Source organism: Octopus sinensis, linkage group LG20, assembly GCF_006345805.1.
Source record: "Octopus sinensis linkage group LG20, ASM634580v1, whole genome shotgun sequence".
NCBI lineage: Eukaryota > Metazoa > Mollusca > Cephalopoda > Octopoda > Octopodidae > Octopus > Octopus sinensis.
In genome coordinates, this window is record NC_043016.1 from 20420620 (window position 1) to 20443216 (window position 22597).

Below are 22597 nucleotides of genomic sequence, written 5' to 3' on the forward strand. Positions count from 1 at the left end.
TATAGGTACATATATATATATACATATATTTATATAAATATATGCATTGATATATTTAGATGCATTATATACGTGCACACACACACACACACACACATATATATATACACACACACACACATGTATTCATATACAGACATATACATACTTATCTATATATATTTACAACGTTCTATATGTGCATATATTTTGCACATATACGTAAATGTTATGCATATACATATGCACTAAACACATACAAAGCTATATCGTATTTCTCCATATACATATATGTTATACATAGAAATACCTATATATACATATCCATATAAATGAACATCCATATACACTGTTATACTGACATACACATATATACATATATTTTCTTCGTACACATGCACACATACAATCATTACACACACACACATACTTGCACACATGTATCCACACATTAAGATGATGAATGGAGGGTGTAATAATACGATGACTGTCTACCGTTCATGGATCCAGAAAGAACACACAGAAATGGAGGAGGGACAAGCTGGCAGCCAGACATACAAATATATAACGGGACCTCCATATGTTTAAGAAAAAAATTTCAAATGGAAAAAAAAAACAGTTTAGTTAGTAGTGCGAAAAAAAAAAGAGAATGCTAATGTTTGGGACACTTACCTTCCTTACACCCTTGTAAATATAGAAGTAAAGCTCCCTTCCAACATTGAAACATATTCGATCAGGATACCCAGAAGCATCGTTAACATTGATGAAGGAGACTTTAACGGGCGCATTTGCTTGTCCATTGTATGCTGCCCTCGTTGGTCTCGAATATTCAGACAAATGCATTTGTTTATATATTCCTTCCCGAGTGCCAAACTGGCTTTTTATATCATCTTTTCCTCCACCCTCACTCTGAGCCGCCATGTTTGGTCTATGCTAAGATGACAGGTACCCGATATCGTATCATTGCGCAAAATCTAAGTGTCGCTTCCGATTCCAAGTTAAACCAATACACGTGTTCGAAGTAGTTTTCGTTACGTATTGTTTATGTCAGAATTTATATCTGAATCTAGTAATCTAACAGTTTCAAGTGTGTGTGTATATATATATATACATATATATACATTCATACATATATAAATATATATATATATATATATATATATATATATATATATATATATATATATATACATATATATATATATATATATATATATACATACATACATATATAGGTGTGCGCGTGTTTGTGTGTACGTATATATGTATATAATGTGTATATATATATGTATATATATATATATATATATATATATATATATATTATATATATATATATATATATAATATATATATATATATATACAAACGCACATACACACATGAGAAAGACTTTTTTGGGTTTCTTCATTGATTATCTTTTTAATCGATTGGAATTTTTAACTTTGACTTCTTTGTTGTTAGCGTTATTAATTACATGATATTAAGGTTTGTGAAAATTTTACCAACTTCCACTTCCTCATTCATATAATTTATTCTCTTTATTTATATGTTAAATTATCTGTAATCCTTTGTATCTCAAATGCTCATATGTACGTAAGCTGTGCTTTAAATTTCGAAGCATTTCCCCCCCCCATACATACGTATCTCTGCTTTCGCGTGTTAATTATTCTTTTGTAACCTCTAAATATTCTTGTGTTAAATTATTTTAGCTGTTTCTTTATCGTGCGAACTTGTCTATTAAAGGCTTTGTTAACGGCGGTAGTCGTCAATTTAAAAATTCGGTGCGATTAAATCTTATAGACGTATTAACTTTGACAGATCTCTTGATTCTTATTATGCCAATTCTTTAGTTTGTTTATATTTTAGACGATTTGTCAAGTTACTAAATGTTTTGCTTTACATTTGTTACAGTCGTCTTTTATTATTGTGACGTCGAGCTGGCAAAATCTTTAAGTGCGTCGGATAAAATGCTAAGCGGCATTTCTTCCGGCTCTTTACATTTTAAGTTCAAATCCGCCTTTAATCCTTTTAGGGGGTTGGTGAAATAAAGCACTAGTGAAATATTGAGGTCGATGCTATCAAAATTGCTGGGCAAAATGCAAAAGAATTATTGTTGATGTTTTGATAGGAATTTGTGGGGGGGGGGGCGTCATTACAAACCATTGCAGTTTTGCCTGTCACCTTTCAAACTGTTTAATATTTTGTTTCTCTAGTACTCTATTATATTTTCTGAGTTATAAATCACTTTCCAACCACTGACAATATTAGTTACATTGACACTTTCTCAACTATTGATTTAAGTATTCGAAGTTAAATGCATGCATGGTCTGTTTTCCCAAACATGTCTGTGTCCACAAATAACTTCGTTGTATTCTCTCTCTCTCTCTCTCTCTCTCTCTCTCTCTCTCTCTCTCTCTCTCTCTCATACACGTATGTGTGTGTGTTTAGTGTGTGCTTTATAAACGATAAACATAACCGGTGTTTAGAACTTCATTCGAAAGACATAGTCATGAAGAAAAATCAGGTTGTTTTTCTAAATATCTTGTGGAAGTTCTGCATTGACATTATTAATGCCCAGTACATATAGAAAACAAGAATGAATATAAAATTGTTATGTTTATTCAATACATTCTTACTTACGTTTCATTAATAAAAAATACCTTATGCGAGGAATTACCTCTCAATCAGATTGCATCATCAAATCATCAAAGATTGTACAGCAAATGACAAAAGTAACCTTAAGCTATGTTATAACAGTTTAGTAGATTCGGGTTTTTACAGACTTAATTCAGCGGTGAAATAGATTTACAGGATTAGTTAACTGAGAGCTGGATTATTTGATCTGGCTCTACTCTCCCAAACAAACCCAACTACAATATTTAGATTTTAGTTTCCATGCTTATTTATAGACTGTTATAGTTGTTGTTTTACATGAAGCTGTTATGCCAAATTCCAGTAGTTAGTGTGTGAAAAGAGAAAATGTTATGTGTTCATGCTTGGCAAGAGGAGAAAATGTTATGTTGGACAAGATTAGAAAATGTTAAGTCTTAGTGCTTGGTGAAAGGTGATCTTTTTACATTATATCAGAATGGCATCATGGGTACGTGCAAACCAAGAAAACCTCTATAAGTCTTCTTTCTCCTCTGCAGTCCTTGGCATTGTACTTCCCATGCATCTCAATTTATAACCATGATTTGACATTATACTGCTTGGAATTTTCTATTAATCTACCTCCCACTAATAAACGCATCAGAATGACAACTGGCTGAAATATGGGTCAAATCACCTGATAAGGACTGTCATTGCCAAACATGGAAACTGATATGCTGTGGCCTTTGCTCTGTACAGAACTAAATGGGTTCAAAATGCTGAGTACTTCAAAAAGATCGAGAATTTATTTGAATACCTAAGCAGTAAGAGTAGAGGGTTTCTTATCAACAGAAAAGATGCTATGTTCAATTGCCATACAGTCTGTCAGAAATATAGAGATATGAGATGCTTACTTCTACACATACACTAGTCCATATAACTTGATATACATGTTCATATGTCTTTGTTTTGATATAAAGACACATATATAGACCAATACATACATCTACATGTATAGGTAATATACCCATACCTCTACATATGCACACATAAACTCACACGCCTTTACATTTATATACTTATATATCATCTTCTTTTAACCTCCATATCCCATGATGGCACAAGTTGGACAGTTTGACAGGATCCAGTGAGTCTAAGGATAGCATCATATTCCAATGGCTACTTCAGCATGGTCTCTACTGCTGGATGCCCTTCTTAATGCCTCCAACTTTACAGCGCGAACTGAGTTATGCGTTACTGACACTATTGAGTTTGCCATGCAGCTCACAAAACTACAAACCTTATGGGAGAAGATGTCAACATAGCGATATGGGATGGTGGCGGGTAAAAGTTTGAGGGACAGAGCAGATTCTTGTATAAAAGTTACAGGTTACTCACACTTAGAAGAGGAAGGAACGACTTATCAGCACAAGCTGTGAAGAGATAGTGGGGATAAGGTATCAAGGTGGCCCCTCAAGGCATGAGGTGAACAGAAATAGATGAGTGGGGAGCTTGCAGGAAATAAGGGGATGAGTAGGTGTAGTGCATGATAAGAGGTAGTTTGGTTCATTGATGGTGGGGGGATGTGAATCAATGTAACATATGAGTGGAGAGGACAATAAACACAGTGCTTCCAAAACTTACTTTCACTGAGGTGGACAGGTCTCTCCAAGAACCATATCACCAGGCATTGTAGGCTTGTCCCTGAAGCTCAACAACTTGAGATCAGCCCTCCCTACAAGTTCCATCTACTTCAAGTGATTGGCACTTCTTATACACCTCTCTTCATCTATATGCATCACATGACCAAACCATAGCAGTCTTCTCTCTTACTGCTACATTTAATACCTCTTATGCCTAATTTTTTCTCTCAACACTTGTATTTTGTCCTACAAAGAGCATTCAAAAGTATCTAATTTTATTTTTTCCTCCCAAAACTAATGCCACATGAGTAAAATCCATTGGGTGGGAGGTGATTCCACCTTTGTGGTACATACCTGAAAATTTTCATGTTGGTAGGCCACCTCAGTTCCCAGCCATTATGCCTAGAATATGGACATGTAGTTCATGCTCATCAGATTTCTGTTCGTAGAAACACCGCCAGATCTGACTGGCCTGGTGCAGCCTTCGGGCTTCCCAGACCCCAGTTGAACTGTCCAACCCATGCTAGCATGGAAAGCGGACGTTAAACGATGATGATGATGGTTTCATGAAGTCTGGATCATAGTTTGCACAGTCCAGCATTTCCTGAATGATTTCTTTGCACAGTTGCTTCTGCTGCTTTGCCAGCACCTTGGGGGCTAATTTTGCCAATACCCTCCACATGCACAAATCCTCCATTAAAATGGAATACAATGTTCCTCTGCTTATTTCCACATCATGAACAATTTCCTGAATTATTACACAGCAGTCTTCCATGACTATTCACTAAACCTTCTCACTTGATTCTTCATTTCAGCTTGTGAATGGCATGCCTTGCTCTCCACTGAGGCGCAGCTATGTTTGAAGCTGTTATACTACTTCTTGGTCTCAGTTTTGTCCATGGTATCATTACCAAAGGCCTGCTGAATCTTCTAGATGGTTTGAGTTTGATGATACTGAAGTATCATCAAGCTTTTGGCAAAATTTGATGCAATATATCTACAATATTAAAATTTGATGCAATATCAATGCATTCAGTGAAAGCAAAAATCCAACAAGTACACACTACCCATCTGTAGAGGTCAGATACTTCTTTAATGTATTTCATACATACACACTGATGTTGCACATCCAGTGAAGCATACTAGTTTCATTCCTATCTAGTTTTCACATGTCCTCTGCATTCAGGACCCATATCTCACTACCATATTCATATACAAGCACCTACTATCTGCCTTTCAATTTGAGAGAAAACTTTTGCTGCCAACAGAGGTAATAACTCTCTGAACTTTCCCCATCCTGTTCTTATTCTAGCAGCTATATTCTTTCAGAACATCGTCTTCCTCTGCTGATTGTGTCACCTAGGTAACAAACTGTCTGCAACCTCTAAGGAGCTTCCTGAGCATTTGAGAAAATCTTATTCTCATGTGTCCTTCGCATTTATTGTTCCTGCATCTGTTACATATAAATACTACTTTCTCTGTTTATGTGTCTATAGCTTGCATTGGATATACTGTATAGAATACCTTCCAACACCTTTCTCGTAAATATGTTGAAGACTGAGAGTGTGGCACTGATGAGGTCGTGAATAGCAATGAAAGGACAGAGAGAACTAACAATTCGTTAATTGTTCAATTAATACATTAATGAAATCAATGGATGGTCAGTTGGTAAAATAAAGAAGTGATATTGAATCAGTATGTGTGTGTTTATTTAATTTTTTATTGGCATAATGACCCTCCCTAAACACAAGGTTTGTTTCAACACAGGAATTCAAGAACCTTGCAGACCAAATGTAAGAATGAAGTATATATATATATATATAATTATTATTTGAGGAAATAAAATCCAAACTTACAGGGAAAAAAATTCAAATTAGAAATACTAAATCAAATTTCACATAATATAATATATATATAAAAAATTAGAAAAAAAACAATTATATACGTTTTTATTTTTTTTTTTTTTGCAATTTACTTAATCATTGACATTTTATTGTTATTTTCATTTTGATATTTCTATTATATGTAATTTTCTTGATGGTGTAATTTAATTGTTCATTTTGAATTGATAAAAGGTGGTTTTTTTCTAATTTTTTATATATATATACACACACACATACATATGCAATTTTGCACACATACATAAGGTTGGAAAGAAAGACCTATCACATTTCAAGATTGGAAACCAACAAATACTTCAAGTCAGCTTGAATCTTGCTTGCTTGCAATGTTACCCAGCCAAACTGGTGCATGATGGGAAAATACTATGAATTAAGTTGCTCCTGAAATGTTGATATGAATGGAATAAAACAAGTTTCATGTAAATCGGACAAATGGTTTTTGAGATATTAGGGGGTTTCAGGCTATAAATATCCAAAACGGTGCAGAATGGGGAAAATATTCCGAAAATAACTTTATCCTGAAAGGGAAGAAACTCTTACTTTTCAATTGGACAGTGATTTGACAACAAAAAAATACTATTTGTTTTTTACAATAAATGTTTGTATTCTTGCTTTTGTTAAACACAATATTTTAATCATTTAGAAATATTTTTAAGTAAATTCGATTTCAAAAATGTATGTTGTTTTTACAGTCATCATCATCATTGTTTAACGTCTGTTTTCCATGAGGACTGGCAAACCAGATGGCTGCACCAGGCTCCAATCTGATCTGGCAGAGTTTCTACAGCTGGATGCCCTTCCTAATGCCAACCACTCCGAGAGTGTAGTGGGTGCTTTTACATGCCACCGGCACGAGGGCTAGTACTGGCAACAGCCACGCTCAAATGGTGTTTTTTACATGCCACCTGCACAGGAGCCAGTCCAGCAGCACTAGCAACGACCTCACTCAAATGTTTTTTCACGTGCCACAGGCACAAGTGCTAGTAAGGCGGCGCTGGTAACAATCATGCTCGAATGGTGCATTTTACATGCCACCAGCACAGAAGCCAGTCAGCTGCTCTGGCAACGATCATGCTCAGATGGTGCTCTTAGTGCTCCACTGGCACAGGTGCCAATCATCAAATTTGATTCGATTTTGATTTCACTTGCCTTAACAAGTATTCGCAAGCAGAGTTTAGTGTCCAATGAAGGAAAGGTACATATAAGTGGGCTGGTTACACCCCTGGCATAGGTCATGGTTTATTGTCTCACTTGGCTTGCCAGGTCCTCTCATGCACTGCATATTTCCGAAGGTCTCAGTCACTAGTCATTACCTCAGTGAGGCCTAATGTTCGAAGTGTAGTGGGTGCTTTTACATGCCTGGGAAGGCTTTGGCATTTATAAGCAGCCATCTTTCCCTTTTTCTGGCGAGGTTGCAGTCAATTTGGCTAGTGTGTCTGCCAGAACGGTAGGTGACTAGGTGACTGGCAGGTTTCCTGAAGTTAGTATTGCAAACCATAAGATCATTTGTGTCGCGGAACTCCAGCAGCCTGGTTCCTTCCTCATTGCGGGAACCAAAACTGTAGCCTCCATGTACGCCATGGAAGCCCTCTGTATGTTGTCCAACATGTCCATTGAAATCACCAGCCACAAAGAGAAGGTCCCTGTCATTCATCAACAATGTAGTCTGCAAGAGAGTTTCATAAAATCGGTCTTTCTGTCCATCAGGTAGCCCTGGCTGAGGGGCATAGGCCAAGATAATGGTTGCTAACCCATGATGAAGCACTAATCTAATCTTAAGTATTCTGTCACATACTCTGACTACCTCGATTACCTTATCCACCCATTTCTCCGCAAGAATTATACCCATGCCCCCTGACCCTGTCAGTGTTCCCTGCCCAGAAAATCTTGTACCTGTGTTCTTTACTTATGAGGAACCTAGCGGAACGCAGCACATATTGACACATATCCATTCAAGCATTTCAAGAATCTCACCAGACCTACCTTTCAGAGTGTCAACGTTGAGAGTACCAACCCCGATGGTGTTGGCCCGTGAGACCCTTGGACAGGGGACAGCAGCATCATGTACCTGAAAAGAAAGCTCACATTTGGCAGAATTCATAAACAAACAATAGCCTTCAATCCAACCTTTATACACTACACCATCATATTTATGCACTATATAATCACTACCTTACATGGGAGATAAGCCCTAAGTAGGGATGGGGATGGCATAAAGCCTTTAGAAGTGTTCGTGAGAGACAACCAAAGGATGACAGAGTATAGTACTTCCGGTACAGGTGGAGGGGTGGGAGGGCTGGTGTACCATGAACTAGCAAATTTAGACGAGAGCATCTTCTGGTTATGTATTCTTTTGGCAGAGGTATTAAAAAATCGAGTAGGGGACTCCAAGAGCATTGATAATAGTAAAATAAATTGAAAAATCTGAGAGTTTTCAGTCAGTCAATCTGTAACAAAATTAGAGAAATAAGTGACTGTGTGATAAACTTGAATAAATGAATGTTGTGGTTAAGGATACGTGTGAACTAAGGTTATCTTAAGGCAACAACAAGGAAGACAAAACTATTGAAACTATATTTATATGTTGACATGGTTATGAAATAGACAGAATAATGAAAAGAACTAATAAAGGGTTTATGATCTGTGCAGATATAGAAGAGTAGATGAACGAGGTTGAAAAGACAAAACTTCTTATCTGAGCATCTTCTGAGATTCGTATACTTCAGCAGAGGTATTTTGGTAATTATATTTAGCTTTCTTTAAACAGACAATATTTTTATGTTTTTTAAATTATTTTCAGGTGAATAATATTACAAAAATTTTTTTTGGCATATTTAAAAATATATTTTAAAGTAAAAATGACTTTAAAAACACAGTAAATATTCCATAAAAGACCCATTCATAAGCTTAGTGTGAAATGATATTTTTCCATAGGTTTTTTGGAGTGCATTCAACATATCCCACCTCAAAGGATTTGGCTGCTATTTCTAACACGTCCTGCTACCACATAACAGCTATTTGCAATAGAGGACCCCAAAATACCTGTTACATGGTAGCAGGGCGTGCAAGAAATAGCAGCCAAATCTTTCCTTTTCTGGGGAAAGGAGCTGTTTACACATGATTTCAATATCACACTCGTTGAAAGCATGTAAAATAACCTGGAGAAGAAAAAAAACCCACGAAACAAAACTCCATTGCTGGTTCACATACTTCTTCCATTGGTGTTATAGTGCTTGTATCCCATTAATGATGAAGCTTTCATCTTGTTGCTCAAAAATGTCATCAACAGCACATATGATGCCTTCATCACTCCGATACTGATTCCCAGCCTAGAGTTGGATTTATGTTGGGGAACTGATGATAGTCAGATGGGATAAAATGGGGAGAATAGGGAGAGTTATCAACCAATTGAAGGTCACTATCATGCACATCAGTCATTGAAATGAAGGATTTGTGTGCTGAGGCATTGTCCTAAAAAACAAAACTCCTTTCATCAATTTTCTTGGGTGTTTGGTCTTGATAGCCTTTCATAATTACCCCAGCATAGTTAGCTTATGAACTTTTCTGCCCACGTTTGTACTTCATAATAGACAACACCCTTTGTATCCCACCAAACACAGTGCATAACTTTTTTTGGATGTAGTCCCAGTTTGAATATGGATTCTCCTTTTTTATTTGGTGCTACATACCACTTTCCTTGGATAATGGTACTACCACAATAACATCTTTATACATTTTTATTTTTATTTCTACATTCATTCTCGTATTTCCCTATATACTCCTTATTTGCTTCCTTTTCTAAAATAACTCCATATTGAACACTAATATTTCCCTCTATTTAACAATCTAACATTGTCTCTGATGAAGAGATATCTCTAATATCCCAGAAACAACTGTAAGACTTTCTCTTTATAAATGTCCTGAAAATCCCACACAGCCTTGGCTTTGTTGCCTCGTTTTAGTTAACATATACATGTTCATACAAGACCCGCATTAGACTCCTCACTCATATCATTATCGGACTGAGAGTTTAACTACGGTCCTTCCGTAGCACTTACATAGCTGAAAGAGCTCTTTGTTGATCATAGATTCCGAGAGGTATTAGATGATGCTTATGATACTAGGGAAGAGAAGAAATAGACATACAAGACATACAATATAATATAGAACAAAATTGGCACTTCATACTAGACAATCATTAAGAGTTACACATCAGATCTGTGGCTGGTGCAAGATCCCAGCCAAATGCCAATTGGCATAGTGGTGGAGCAATACTATAGACAGGGCTATTGCAGTAAAGAGACAAATTATAAAGAACTGAAAGAAAAAGGATAACATAGAAAAATATTGAGTAGAAAGGAATTATACCTAGCAAGGGGAGAGGTAGAATTAGAGAAGTTTCAACATATTCCATATCATGGGGGTCAGAGACATGTAGTGTTGGACATTGTTAGACAGCATACTATAGAACTTTGAGATGTTTGGAGGAAAAATATTTGAAATAAAAGTACATTTGCAGTTGCTGACAAGAAAGAGGTATGGAAGTGCTACTATGAGAGGTTGTTGAAAGCAGGGAATGCATGAGAAAGAGAGCATCTGTCCCATGTAGACTCAACAGAGAGACCAGTCATCTGGGTTGACAACAGTAATAAGAGATTTGAAAGTAGGGAAAGCAGCTAGGCTACCTGAGATAGTTGCCAAGATGCTTAAAATAACTAGTGAAGTGAAGCACATGATTTACTTAAAGAGTAAATCAGTTAATACTCTGAAACTGAGATCTTCAAATGAGATATCTTCTTTCTATATTTGTTCTTTATGTCTGATTTGCTGATTGATCCAGGAAGCATCACAACTGTGTTCTTAGGTGTTCAACCAGATTAGTTTCCAAAACTTTTGTCCTTCCACCTTGGTAGAAGCTTTTACAATTTTTCTTTAGAAGTCCTTAGGATTATTTCAGAACATCATTGTCCTTGAAAAAGTTGGATCTTTTCTTATACAGGCTGCTTTGGCTTGGACTGCTCACTTGATTTTTTTGGAATGTTTCATTGATTTCACTTATCCTTTCTGTCATATTTTCTTTTCAATATCTTAGCTTTACACTTTTTAACATTTTCTTTGCTTTTGATGACCTTGAGTATTTCAACATCAGACCTGAGTACATTAATTTTATTTCTAATTCTCTTTTGCCATACTGGTTTCCTGTTTATATATGAAGTCTTTCTCTTTACATGACTACCTCACAGTGCAGTGGCTATTTAAGCTGCTGCATAGAGTAGTTTATTCAGTGTGTAAGATCTTGCATTTATGTTACCTATTATTCTACCCTTTTGTTTTGAGTTGCAAATCTTGGGGAGATCATTTTGATTTCTCAGTTCAGTATGTTTGACCATCCCACTTGGTTAAAATGTTTGTTTTGAGATTGTCAAATTTAGTCTCTGTATTTCCACTTTGACCATAATCAGTTTCATTTACATTAGTGTCAGGGGTAATTTCATCAATGATCTTGGTTTGCATATTTCTTGTAACCGTATACCACTTATACAGTGGAATAATGTCTTGCATTCTCATTTGTATGACTATTGACCTGAATATATTTGAATCTGTTGGATAGCCAAGTCAATCAACAGTTAATCTTTATGATGTCCCTGTGAAGATTAGCAAATTTTTTGTTATATATATTTGATCTATTAATTGGATTATTCTTCCTATGTTTGGTCTGTATTAGATTTGCTTGGTGGAATGTACATTGCAGTATAATAGGTCTCTAGAATGTCCTTGTTTCTTCCCTAGTTAATTTTTGCCTTGTTTTGACATTATCCCCTTAAAGGAAGCGTTCGTGCCTGTGTTTTGGGGAAAGGATCAAACTGCTAGCTAACTTTTCAACTCCAAATTGGTTTGATACTGGGGAGGCAGTCCTGTCTTAATAAATATTGACCAATCCGGTATGCATTTTCTTTATTGGCCATTTCTTGTATATTTGCATGTTGTCCTTATTGCCAAAAGGGTGCTTTTATAATGTTACATTCTAAGTTCAAATGCTATCAAAGTTGACTTTGCCTTCAATCCTTTCAGGGTCAATAGGTAAATATCAATTGAGCACTGGAGTTAATGTAATTGACGAGCCCCTTCTCCCAAAATTTCAGCGTTTGTGCCTATCATTATTATTAGTATCTCATATTCTCTCTCCACTTTTGATGTTCATCTGAGTTGTCTATTCATGCCTCAACTGCTTTATACAGCTTAGAAATGCAACCATTGTGTTATCCCATAAATAATGTGGTTTTTTTCAGTTGCATGAACTTAAAGTTGGGGGGGGGGAATAAACTACCTGCATTAACTTGCTATAAAAGCAGGTGGTAATTTTATGTTGTACTTATTCTTAGTGCAAGTTTTGAAGAGTGCAGTTTGATTTTAACAGTTATTTTTTCAAAGCTATAATGGAAGTGACAAAAGAGCATATTCAGCATATTTTGCTTTATGAGTTCAATAAAGGCGACAACGCAACAGAAAGTGTGAGGAATATTAATGCAGTATATGGGGATTGGACAATAAGCGTAAGCCAATGTCAACAGTGGTTTCAGAAGTTAGATCCTAGAAGATGAGCTTCATCTTGAAAGATCTGTAGAGCTTGGCAAAGATGTCCTTCAAACCCTACTGAACCAAAATCCCATTGTTACTGTTGAAAAGCTAGCAGAGAAGCTTGGATTTGGTCATTCAATCATTCATTGACACCTGTGTGCCATTGGAAAAGTCAGCAAATTGGGTTAATGGGTTCGTCACAAACTTTCCAAGTCTAATCGCATGCAGAGAATGAATGTGTGCTCTTCTTTGCTGTCACATCTCACAAATGAACTTTTTAGGGATCAAATAGTGACTGGTGACAAGAAATGGGTTCTCTATAAAAATGTCAAGCACTGAAGACAGTGGGTAGGGAAAGGAGAAACACTGGCACTCCTGGCTAAAGAAGGTCTTCACCCACATAAGGTGTTGTTATCTGTTTGGTGGGATATGAAATGTTTAGTCCACTTTGAACTTTTAAACCCAAACCAAATGATAACAAAGGAGATCTACTGTGAGCAGCTTAAGTCGGTGCCAGAAGAAAAACAACCATCTTTGGTTTCAAAACAGGATAATACTTGGCCACATACAGTGAGGATGACATTCCAAAGGTTGGAGCAGTTTGAATGGGAAACGATGCCCCACCTACCTTATTCACCAGACATTGCCCTATCTGATTATCATTTACTCCACAGTCTTCAAAATCATTTTGACTGAAATAATATGAATTCTGTAGATGAGATCAGAACAGTACTGGAGGAGTATTTTTTGTCACAGACAAGTGAATTTTGGAAGAGGGACCTTGCGAGTCTACCAGATAGACGAAAGCGTTTAGCCAATAAAATCACATGCACTATATATTTGGTGTTACTTTGCTTCAGTGTTATTTATTTTTTACATTAATCTTAATTTTATTTCGGCCAGAGTTCTTTCATCACACTCCTGTGACCGCATCAGTGGTCCTTTGCTTTCTTCTTTCTTATTTGTGTGTCTCTCCTTACTAACGGTCAGCCATTTTGTATTTTGTATTTCTATTGTATGTGTCTTCATTTGCGCATGCGTATATCTCTATGTGTGTCTATGTTTAGTTAGTGGGGGGTGGGTGCCTGTAATATTGTAGAGCAAATGGTTAATTTTTTTCTTTACTATCACTAAACTAATACCCTGCCTTTGCCTTTCTCAATACTAAACTAAGCGGTATCAAACATAGGACAAACATTAAAGGGGGTAACGAGTCTCCTTGGAAAATTCTTCTCTTGATATCAACTTTCCTTAGAGATGTATCAATTGACTAAATATCTACTTATCGTTTCTTCAAGTGATCGCTAATTAAATTTCTTATGTTCTCAGCAATACTGAATACACTCAATTATTCACTACTCCATGAGTGTAGAATCATGTCATAGGCTTTCTTATAATCTATCCATGCTATTGTTAAATTTTTCTTTCTAGATTTCACTTTCTTTAGAACTGCTTTGTCTAATGTACAATAGATCATGTGTTCCTCTAACCTTCTTCCTGCATCCCTTTGTTCTTTTGGAAATAAATTTTGGCTGTCAAGGTGCTCATAAATGTTTTCTGAAAGCCTTCCTGTTAACAGCTTCCTCACTAACGGTAAGCAAGTGATTGGTCTATAATTACTAGCTATATTGCCATTGCTTTTGTCTTTCATAGGGAGTTGTGTTCTCTCTCTAGTCATCCAATTAGGTATGACTCCTCCATTAAGGTAATCTTGAAGTTGTTCCCTCAGTCTCCCATGTAACATACTAAATTTCTTTAACCAACACCCTTGAACTAAATCTGGTCCTCAGCCCTTCCATTTTGGCATTCTTCCTTACACTTAATGCACCAGCTAGTTTTAGATCTGGCTACTTCTTACTGACTACTTCTTCCCTCACTTTCTTTAGCTATGTTACACTTCCATTATGATTCTAAATATCACTCCAGAATTTTCTAGCTTTTTCTGCATTAGGCTTCTCATCTTCTACACTATTTATTTGGCAATAAAATCTCCTCCAGTCTGTTTCAAACAATTCGTCCTGTTGATACTGATCTATTCTTTTTTGATATTTGAAAAGCTTACCTGCTATTACTACAAGACACATTTTCAGCTCATCTGTGACTGTCCCAAATCCTTTCTCTTTGACTAGATATTTTTTGTCAAGAAAAGATTTTAATCTTGTGTTTCCTAACTTGTCCTGCTCTATTCTAGCCAGATATTGTCTTAAAGTCTTCTCTTCATTTTCTAATTTCCTTTTCCACATCTACTCCTTCCTATTCTTTTCTTGAAGAATACCTATTCTTCTAGTAACTACTATTCCTCCTGCATAAATCAATAAGTTAGTGTCACATATATTTTTAGCTTCAATCCCACTGATAAGAGAATCTACTTGCCTTGTAATATCTAGCAACTTCCTTCTATTACCAGCCTTTTTAGCTGGTAATCTTTTCTTTCTTCTTTACTTATTACTTTCTGCAACTCATCTGAACTCTCCTGATCTTCCTCATTTAAATCACTGGTGTCAATTTTTCCTTCCTGGTTGGTAGTGCTTGTGTTTTTTTCTTGTTGGCTCTTCATTGGCTTGGACTATATCACTTATACATCTTGCTTTTTCTTGGTTTGTGTTCTTTAACTGTTTGACTTTTTGATCCTTTTTAATTGTCTTGGGATATCTTCTATCTACAGTTCTGTCATCTACTTATTTCTCTTAACAGTATTAGACTGGTCCACCAGTCTTTTCTCTGTTATATCAAACATGCTTTTCTTTAACCAAAGTGCTAATATACGTTTTTTTTGGTACCACTTTGAGTTCACTTTCAAAGTAGCATTGAATCACTACCCTGTCCTCTTCTCTTGTCCATTTCATCCACATTACTCTATTATGTACTGCTGCTTAGAATTTGTTCTGCACAACTGCTGACTGAGAGGCCTTCCCTTCAAGGTCCTGCCTCATTTATGCTGTTATCACTAGAGTTTCTGTTTAAACTCATATCTCTTTACAGTTTTCATATTCCAAGTTCTTTCTATTCCAACTTTTAAAGGATTGTATTTTGTTTTGTTCTTTGTCTTCTTTACAATCCTGGAATCAAGCAGACATGATGGACCAATTAATAAGCAGCTTTGCTTTTCCTTGTCTATTATTTTCATGTCTGGTCTATTATTTTCTAGCCTCTTATCTGTTTTAATAGAAAAGTCCCACAAAATCTCACATTTCTCCAACTCCAGCACTCTTTCAACCAGATGTTCATACTATGTATCTCCAGCTTCAAATCTTCATTTTTGTCAAAACTTCCAGTGTAAAGCTTTTACAACTTGGACTTGCCTCCATTTCTTATATTCTTCCTGTGTCAACTTGGACATTTTACAACATTGTGTGCCAATGTCTCATTCCAAGTTCCACAAACTCTACATTTTTTTGACACATTTTTCCTCAAGTTATTTGTTTTTATCACTTGATCCTGTGGTGTTACAATTAGGCTCTCCTTTTTTTTTATTGCCCTTTCTTTAACCTAGCCAAGTATTTTGTTCCACATACATCTACAGTGGCTTTCCAAAATTGATCATGCAAAAGTTTCTCTTCAATCAGTCTAATGTACTCTGTATTTCATTCTTGTCCTTTTCTCTTATTTCTCACTTAATCACTTGTTCCTTATTCACTGTCTTTTGCAGTTTCTCTGTGCTGTTCTGTAAATATTCTAGTAGGCTTTTTCATTCCATTTGTACACACTCTTCCATAGCAATTAAGCCTCTTCCACCCTGGTCCCTCTTCAGGTACAGCTGGTTGATATCACCTTTAGGGTGATGGGCTCTATACATTGTCAACAGCATTCTAGTTTTTCTGTTAAGCTTCTGTATGTCGTCTTTGGTCCAGTCTGCAATTCCAACTCTAGAGTTATGCATTTATTGCTTCAATGACATTTTTAAAATTCAGCTTTGACTGTAGTAATTTTCTCACTCTCTTTGAGAACTCTCTACAGGTAATTTTTTTCATTTTTTATTTCATCTGCTTCCTGTATCCCCAAATACTTATATCACTGTCCTTTTTCAACCGCTTTCATTGTTTGCCCATTTAGCATTTCAATTCCCTGGCTTTCTTCAAATCTTGTTTCATTTTCAAAATAGTGCACTTTTCTATCTCAAATTCCATACCTTCATCATTGAGAAAATGCATACTGTATGTATATAAGACTGTCAAGCTGTCTCTCATTTTTCATGTAAATCTTTATATCATCCATAAAAAGGAAATGATCTGTCTGATCATATTCTTTTCCCAAATTATAAGCTATTTTAACTTTTCGCAATATCAAACTGAGCAGTATCATGGCCAATACAACTAAAACATCTGATGTTCAATTTTCCAAGTTGTTGTTATCCTCCAATCAATTTAGTATCTGAGCGTGACAGTTGCCAGAGCGGCTATCTGGCCTCCGTGCCAGTGGCACGTAAAAGACACCATCTGAGCATGATCGTTACCAGCATCGCCTTACTGGCACCTGTGCTGGTGGCATGTGTAAAAGATTCGAGCGAGGTCATTGCCAGTACCGCCTGACTGGCCCCGTGCCAATGACACGTAAAAGCACCCACTACACTCTCAGAGTGGTTGGCATTAGGAAGGGCATCCAGCTGTAGAAATTCTGCCAGATCAAGATTGAAGCCTGGTGCAACCATCTGGTTCGCCAGCCCTCAGTCATTCGTCCAACCCATGCTAACATGGAAAGCGGACGTTAAACGATGATGATGATGATGATGAATGTTTCATACTTTCATTAACCATTTTCTCCATATTTTCTGCCACTCTAAATATGCTTATTGTTTTACTTATCCAACAGTGCAGTATCATGCCACATGCTTTTTTGTTATCTAACCATGCTACATTCAGTCCCATCAATATGCGTCAGCATCATCATCATCATTGTTTAATGTCCATCTTCTATGATAGCATGGGTGGGACAACAATCTTTAATTATTATTTTATCAACTAATAAGTGGTCTTTTGTTGCACTACTTTGTTTCCTGCATCCTTTATGCTCTTTTGGAAATAGATTGTTACTTTTGTTACTTTTGTAGTGAAATATATAGATGGTACTGTGTGTTTAATGTGGCTGTGTGTATGTTATCACAAGAGTTCATACAGAGATGAAAGAATAAATACACGATCTATATGTTTCCTACATAAAAATATATTCTATTCTTCTTTCGATGATTATACATGAAATCAAAAAGTAGAAACTAGTTGAATGAAGTGATCTTTGCAAGAACGTTCAGAGATAGGAAATGTAGAACAACAACAAAGTTTTTATTTCTTTATTGCCTACAAGGGGCTAAACACAGAGGGGACAAACATGGACAGACAAAGGGATTAAGTCGATTACATTGACCCCAGTGCGTAACTGGTAATTAATTTATCGACCCCGAAAGGATGAAAGGCAAAGTCGACCTCGGCGGAATTTGAACTCAGAACATAACGGCAGACGAAATACGGCTACGCATTTCGCCCGCCGTGCTAATGTCTCTGCCAGCTCACTGCCTTATGCAAAGTGGTGGCTTTCAGTTATATCTGTTATAGGGCATAGAGAAATAGATGTACATAGCAACAACATGAATAGCTCTAAGTCTAATCGACTAAGAAGCGAAAAGCTATGTTAGCAAGCTGTTTTTATTAATGGAACGCTAGGCATTCTAGAAACTTCGAAGAGAAACGCCAAGCTTCTTGAATAATTAAGAATTGCATCTCAAAACTATTACAAGGGAAATCATTCAACTATCTATCTACCACTACACTTTCTAGATGATTATATAGTTTTTCTGATCATAAGTTTCCACATAAGTGGTAAACAGATTATAGGTCAAAAATTTGATGCTAAGTTACCTTTCAAAGGATCCTTGAGACATAACTGCATTCATCGACTTGTCATCCAGGTAGGGATGTGACCATGCTGCAGGCAGTCATCCAGTTGTGCAGCAATCCTTTCATGCAACTGTGTAAAGTTTTCTAGCCAATAGCCTTGTACTCCATCTGGACCAGGTCCTTTCCAGTTTGCTATTTTTTTTTACTACAGTTTCACTGTATAGAGATCAATTCTGATGTTTCTTTTTTGTCATAGCACAGTTGCAAGTTGCCTTTCTACCTGTGTTAGATACTCTGCACTTTCTTTATGTTTTTGTGGCCTGTTCCACAGTTCTCCCCAAACTATTTTACTTTCTTCGGCATCAGGAATCAGTTTCTGATGTTGGTCCCTCTATTTCCTCAAAAAGATATCTTCTATTTCTGTTCAAAACTTTTGCATCTACCATCATATCTTTTCAATTTGGCCTTTAATGCTGTCACCCTTTGTGACAATTCTTCATGTACTGTTTGTTTTCCCCATTCTTCTATTTTGTATTGTCCATTCATTTTTCTGGTTACTACCTCTTTCTTGAATTCTCCTCTCATTATCTTATTCAAAGGCGGTGAGCTGGCAGAAACGTTAGCACACCAAATGAAATGCTTAACAGTATTTCGTTTGTCATTACGTTCTGAGTTCAAATTCCACTGAGATCAACTCTGCCTTTCATCTTTTCGGAGTCAATAAATTAAGTACCAGTTGCATACTGGGGTCGATCTAATCGACCAGCCCCCTCCCCCTAAATTTTGAGCCTTGTGCCTAGAGTTGAAAAGATTATCTTATCCAACTGCCCCAGTTCTTTCAGTGTCTTTTCCAACTTCATTTGTATTCTCTTCTTCTAGTTTGGTTCTTTCTTTTCATTTCCTTTCATTTCTTCAGTTTTCCACTTGTATCCTACTAAGTCAAGTACAGCATTAGCTGCATCTAGGATTAGCTGGTTTGTTTCACTAATATTTTGTTTTAACCAAGCTCAAAATGCCATTTACTTTGCCTGTGACTCTCCCTGCTTTCCCTCTGTCCATATATCTTACATTTGGTGGTACTTCGTTGTTCCCATCACACATTTTACCTTGCAGCATTTCTAGAATCACCTTCTTTTCATCATTCAAGTTTTGAGCAGCATTTACTGTCACTTGTCCAACTAGATCTTCATTATTTACTTCATCAGCAATCTCAGGCACATAGTGATTTTCTTCTCTTTCATATTCTGCATCTCTTACCCCTTTATTACCACTTTCTGTTACTGCTGTTTTTCTCTCTTCCTTCTCATTTTTCATTCTTCTCTGGATTTCTTCAACTCCTAATCCTGTAATCCAGTCATTCATATGAATTGCCCTTGCCTGGTCACTGAGTGGATGCTTCAAAAACTCCTTTTTCATCACATATTCTCTTTATTTATTTCATGAAACCCCTTTTATTTGGCTCACTTCTCAGCCAGCATTCAATTACAATTTTTTTTACCTCTTTTTCCTATTTCAATGATTTCATTTTGTACTTTTGACTTTGATTCTGATCCTGATCTTGATGATGACCTGCCAGAGCTTGATCAGACACTCCCTGCTGTATGTGACACTGTCACTATTAACAGTTCCATTCCTGTTAGCATACATGCCATTGTATAATACCTTGTATTTCATATTTTCACTCATGGGGATTATTACGATAATTTGACACAACCATCGATGTTTTTATTGAGACACGATCTCTACAGGTACTGCCAACCAAGGATAAAGGGACACTCTGCAAAACCAAAAATATGGTACCCTAATCATAATACTGACTTGAACTTCTAACTTGTTTTGAGATAAATAGTGCCTGACCTTGCAGGTGAGGCCCAATTAGAATTTTCTTCTGGTTGAGTAGCCCATCTTGCTCAAAAGGTCCCTGAATAAGGTTTGTTTAATCCTTTAGTGTTCAGATTAATCTATCAAAAGTAATGCTTATTTGTTCACATTATTTTGAATTATCCAGGTTCAAGTGGGGTGTCCACAATATTTGCTAGTAACTTTGTTAATTTTTTACATACAGATTTGAAATTTTGTCAGTGGGTGCTTATATGCCAGTGGATTATAGTTATGTAATTCTAGCTGATCTTGCTGATTAAATTTGACTTTTATGGGCAGTTAAATTTAATTAACAGTTGTAAAAGCAATAACATTATGGATAAACACTAAAATTGAAATTTTTAATGCATCTTACCTGTTTGATTTGTTACAAAAATTATTCCAGATGTCAACTGCCAACAATTTGGCCACTTGAAGTACAAGTACAATAATTTGAATTAATTAAAGTACAGGTATAATTGGTACAAGATTTTATTCTTTCTCTATATTTCATTCAAACATGTTCATTGAAAATAAAGTACAAAAATCTTTTACTAGTCAATATACCATTGGCTATTATTATGTCTCAGTCTTAGAGCTTGTACTGAGTTTTTGCCCAAGCACTAAGAATTTCAACAAGAATAAACTAGCTCAAGGACTATTTCAGTTTGTCCTTTGTCACAAGAAAAAATGCAACGAGGAGTCAGAAAACCCTATGTTTACTAAAAATAAAAATGATGATGATTGAATCTGGCATAATTGAATTGAAAAGAATCCCAATTGGTTTCCAGATAAAGTTAGGGATGGACGTTCACAAGCACTACTGGAATTTCTTGAATCTTGTCAGGCAGGCATTAGAGAAAGCCTTAAAACAAGTGGAAAGAAGTCCTGGTATAACCTCACAAATTCCCAATCTTACGCACTCCAACATAATAATGATTCTATTGTTATTAAGATGGCAGATAAGGGAAGTGCTATCATAATAAAGGACAAAAGTTGAGTATATTTCAGCTTGTGAAGAAGTTTTAAATGACAAAACTTCATATGAAGAATTACCTGTCGATCCAAACCCCAATTACAGAGAAGAACTTGACAAAATAATTCTGGAAATGGAGGAAGACAATTTCGTTAATAAGGCTAAATCTAAGATTTTAAGGTCAGAAAGAACACCTGTATTTTATGGTCTCCTTAAAATACACAAAAAGTTTGCAAGATTTCCTCCAATGCGCCCAATTTGCAGCAGATATGAATGCTGCATAGCCAACATTTTGGAATGGCTGGATGGCTTTCTAATCCCTGTTGCAAAACGATCAAGTTCCTATATTCGGGATACATTTGATTTTGTATCTAAAATCAACAACTTTTTTAACCACCGAGGCTGTATTAAGAACTGTTTTTTGGTAACTATGGATGTTTCTTCCTTATACCCCAATATTGACCACAATGAAGGGGTAGAGGCATGCATGGATGCCTTCGAAAAACAGTCAAACAAAAGTATTCCATCAAATTTTCTCTGTAGATTATTGAGGTTTGTGTTAGAAAATAACACAATGAAGTTTAGACAAAGATTTTACCACCAGGTGAAGGATTGCACCATGGGTACCCCCGCATGACAGTTAATTTTGAAAATATCTTCATGACGAAATTCAAAACACAGTTACTGAAGACATTCAAATCCCTTCATGGGACCTCTATATCTGACTCCAAGAAAACGAACATTGGAGTATCTGCATGCTGTACCTTAAAGAACAGCTGTTTATTGTGCAACATGAGTGAAGTGAATTCCATCAGAAATCATAACAGAAATGTTATGATTTATACAGAAGGTGGAACATGTAAAGATTCCCAGTTGGTGTGTGCTGCAGAATACATGAAACACAATTTATGTTGGTTGTACAACAGAACAATTAAACAAAAGGTTTAATGGGCACAGATTCAATGTCAGGCACAACAACAGTAGTTTGACAGAACTTGCTGAACATTTGGTTTCAAGCAGCTGCAATTTTGAAGAAGACTTGAAAGTGCATATTCTCAGAAAATATTCTGAATCTGCTTCACTTTCACTTCTCAGAATGCACGAGGAGAAATATGTTTGTGAGTTATTAACATCACACCCTGGAGGAATGAATAAGATGACAGGAGAATATCATCAAATTTATACAAAACTGTTTGATTAAATATTCTTCTTTCTCTCTTTTTCTTTCCTTTTTTTGTT

The 22597-nt window shown here is 36.1% G+C and overlaps 2 protein-coding genes across 4 annotated transcripts in view; one reads left to right on the forward strand and one right to left on the reverse strand.

The window, feature by feature from the left end:
- The window catches only part of LOC115222615 (WD repeat-containing protein 20), a 132583-nt gene extending 131639 nt beyond the window's left edge, over positions 1-944 (reverse strand). For 2 of the 3 annotated variants that reach the window (XM_029792918.2, XM_036511733.1), the window contains exon 1: positions 652-943. In XM_029792918.2, coding sequence (XP_029648778.1) covers positions 652-900 — 249 coding nt within the window. In that variant the 5' untranslated portion in view covers positions 901-943. Of the gene's footprint in view, positions 1-651 lie in introns of all 3 variants that reach the window. The other variant, XM_036511734.1, reaches the window with a different exon arrangement.
- Positions 945-20037: 19093 nt separating this feature from the next.
- On the forward strand, positions 20038-21995 carry LOC115222486. The gene is made up of 3 exons (XM_029792715.1): positions 20038-20121; positions 21174-21273; positions 21394-21995. Exons 1-3 carry the CDS (start codon positions 20038-20040, stop codon positions 21993-21995), a joined length of 786 nt encoding a protein of 261 aa, XP_029648575.1.
- The last annotated feature ends 602 nt before the right edge of the window (positions 21996-22597 follow it).

Bases quoted from the DNA above. Each gene is read 5' to 3' on its own strand.
- LOC115222486 (XM_029792715.1), top strand. From the start codon at position 20,038: ATGATTTCATTTTGTACTTTTGACTTTGATTCTGATCCTGATCTTGAT. The intron at 20,122-21,173 runs GTATGTGACACT...ATTGGTTTCCAG, and splicing joins TTGATCAGACACTCCCTGCT to ATAAAGTTAGGGATGGACGT. The intron at 21,274-21,393 runs GTATAACCTCAC...AGTATATTTCAG, and splicing joins ACAAGTGGAAAGAAGTCCTG to CTTGTGAAGAAGTTTTAAAT.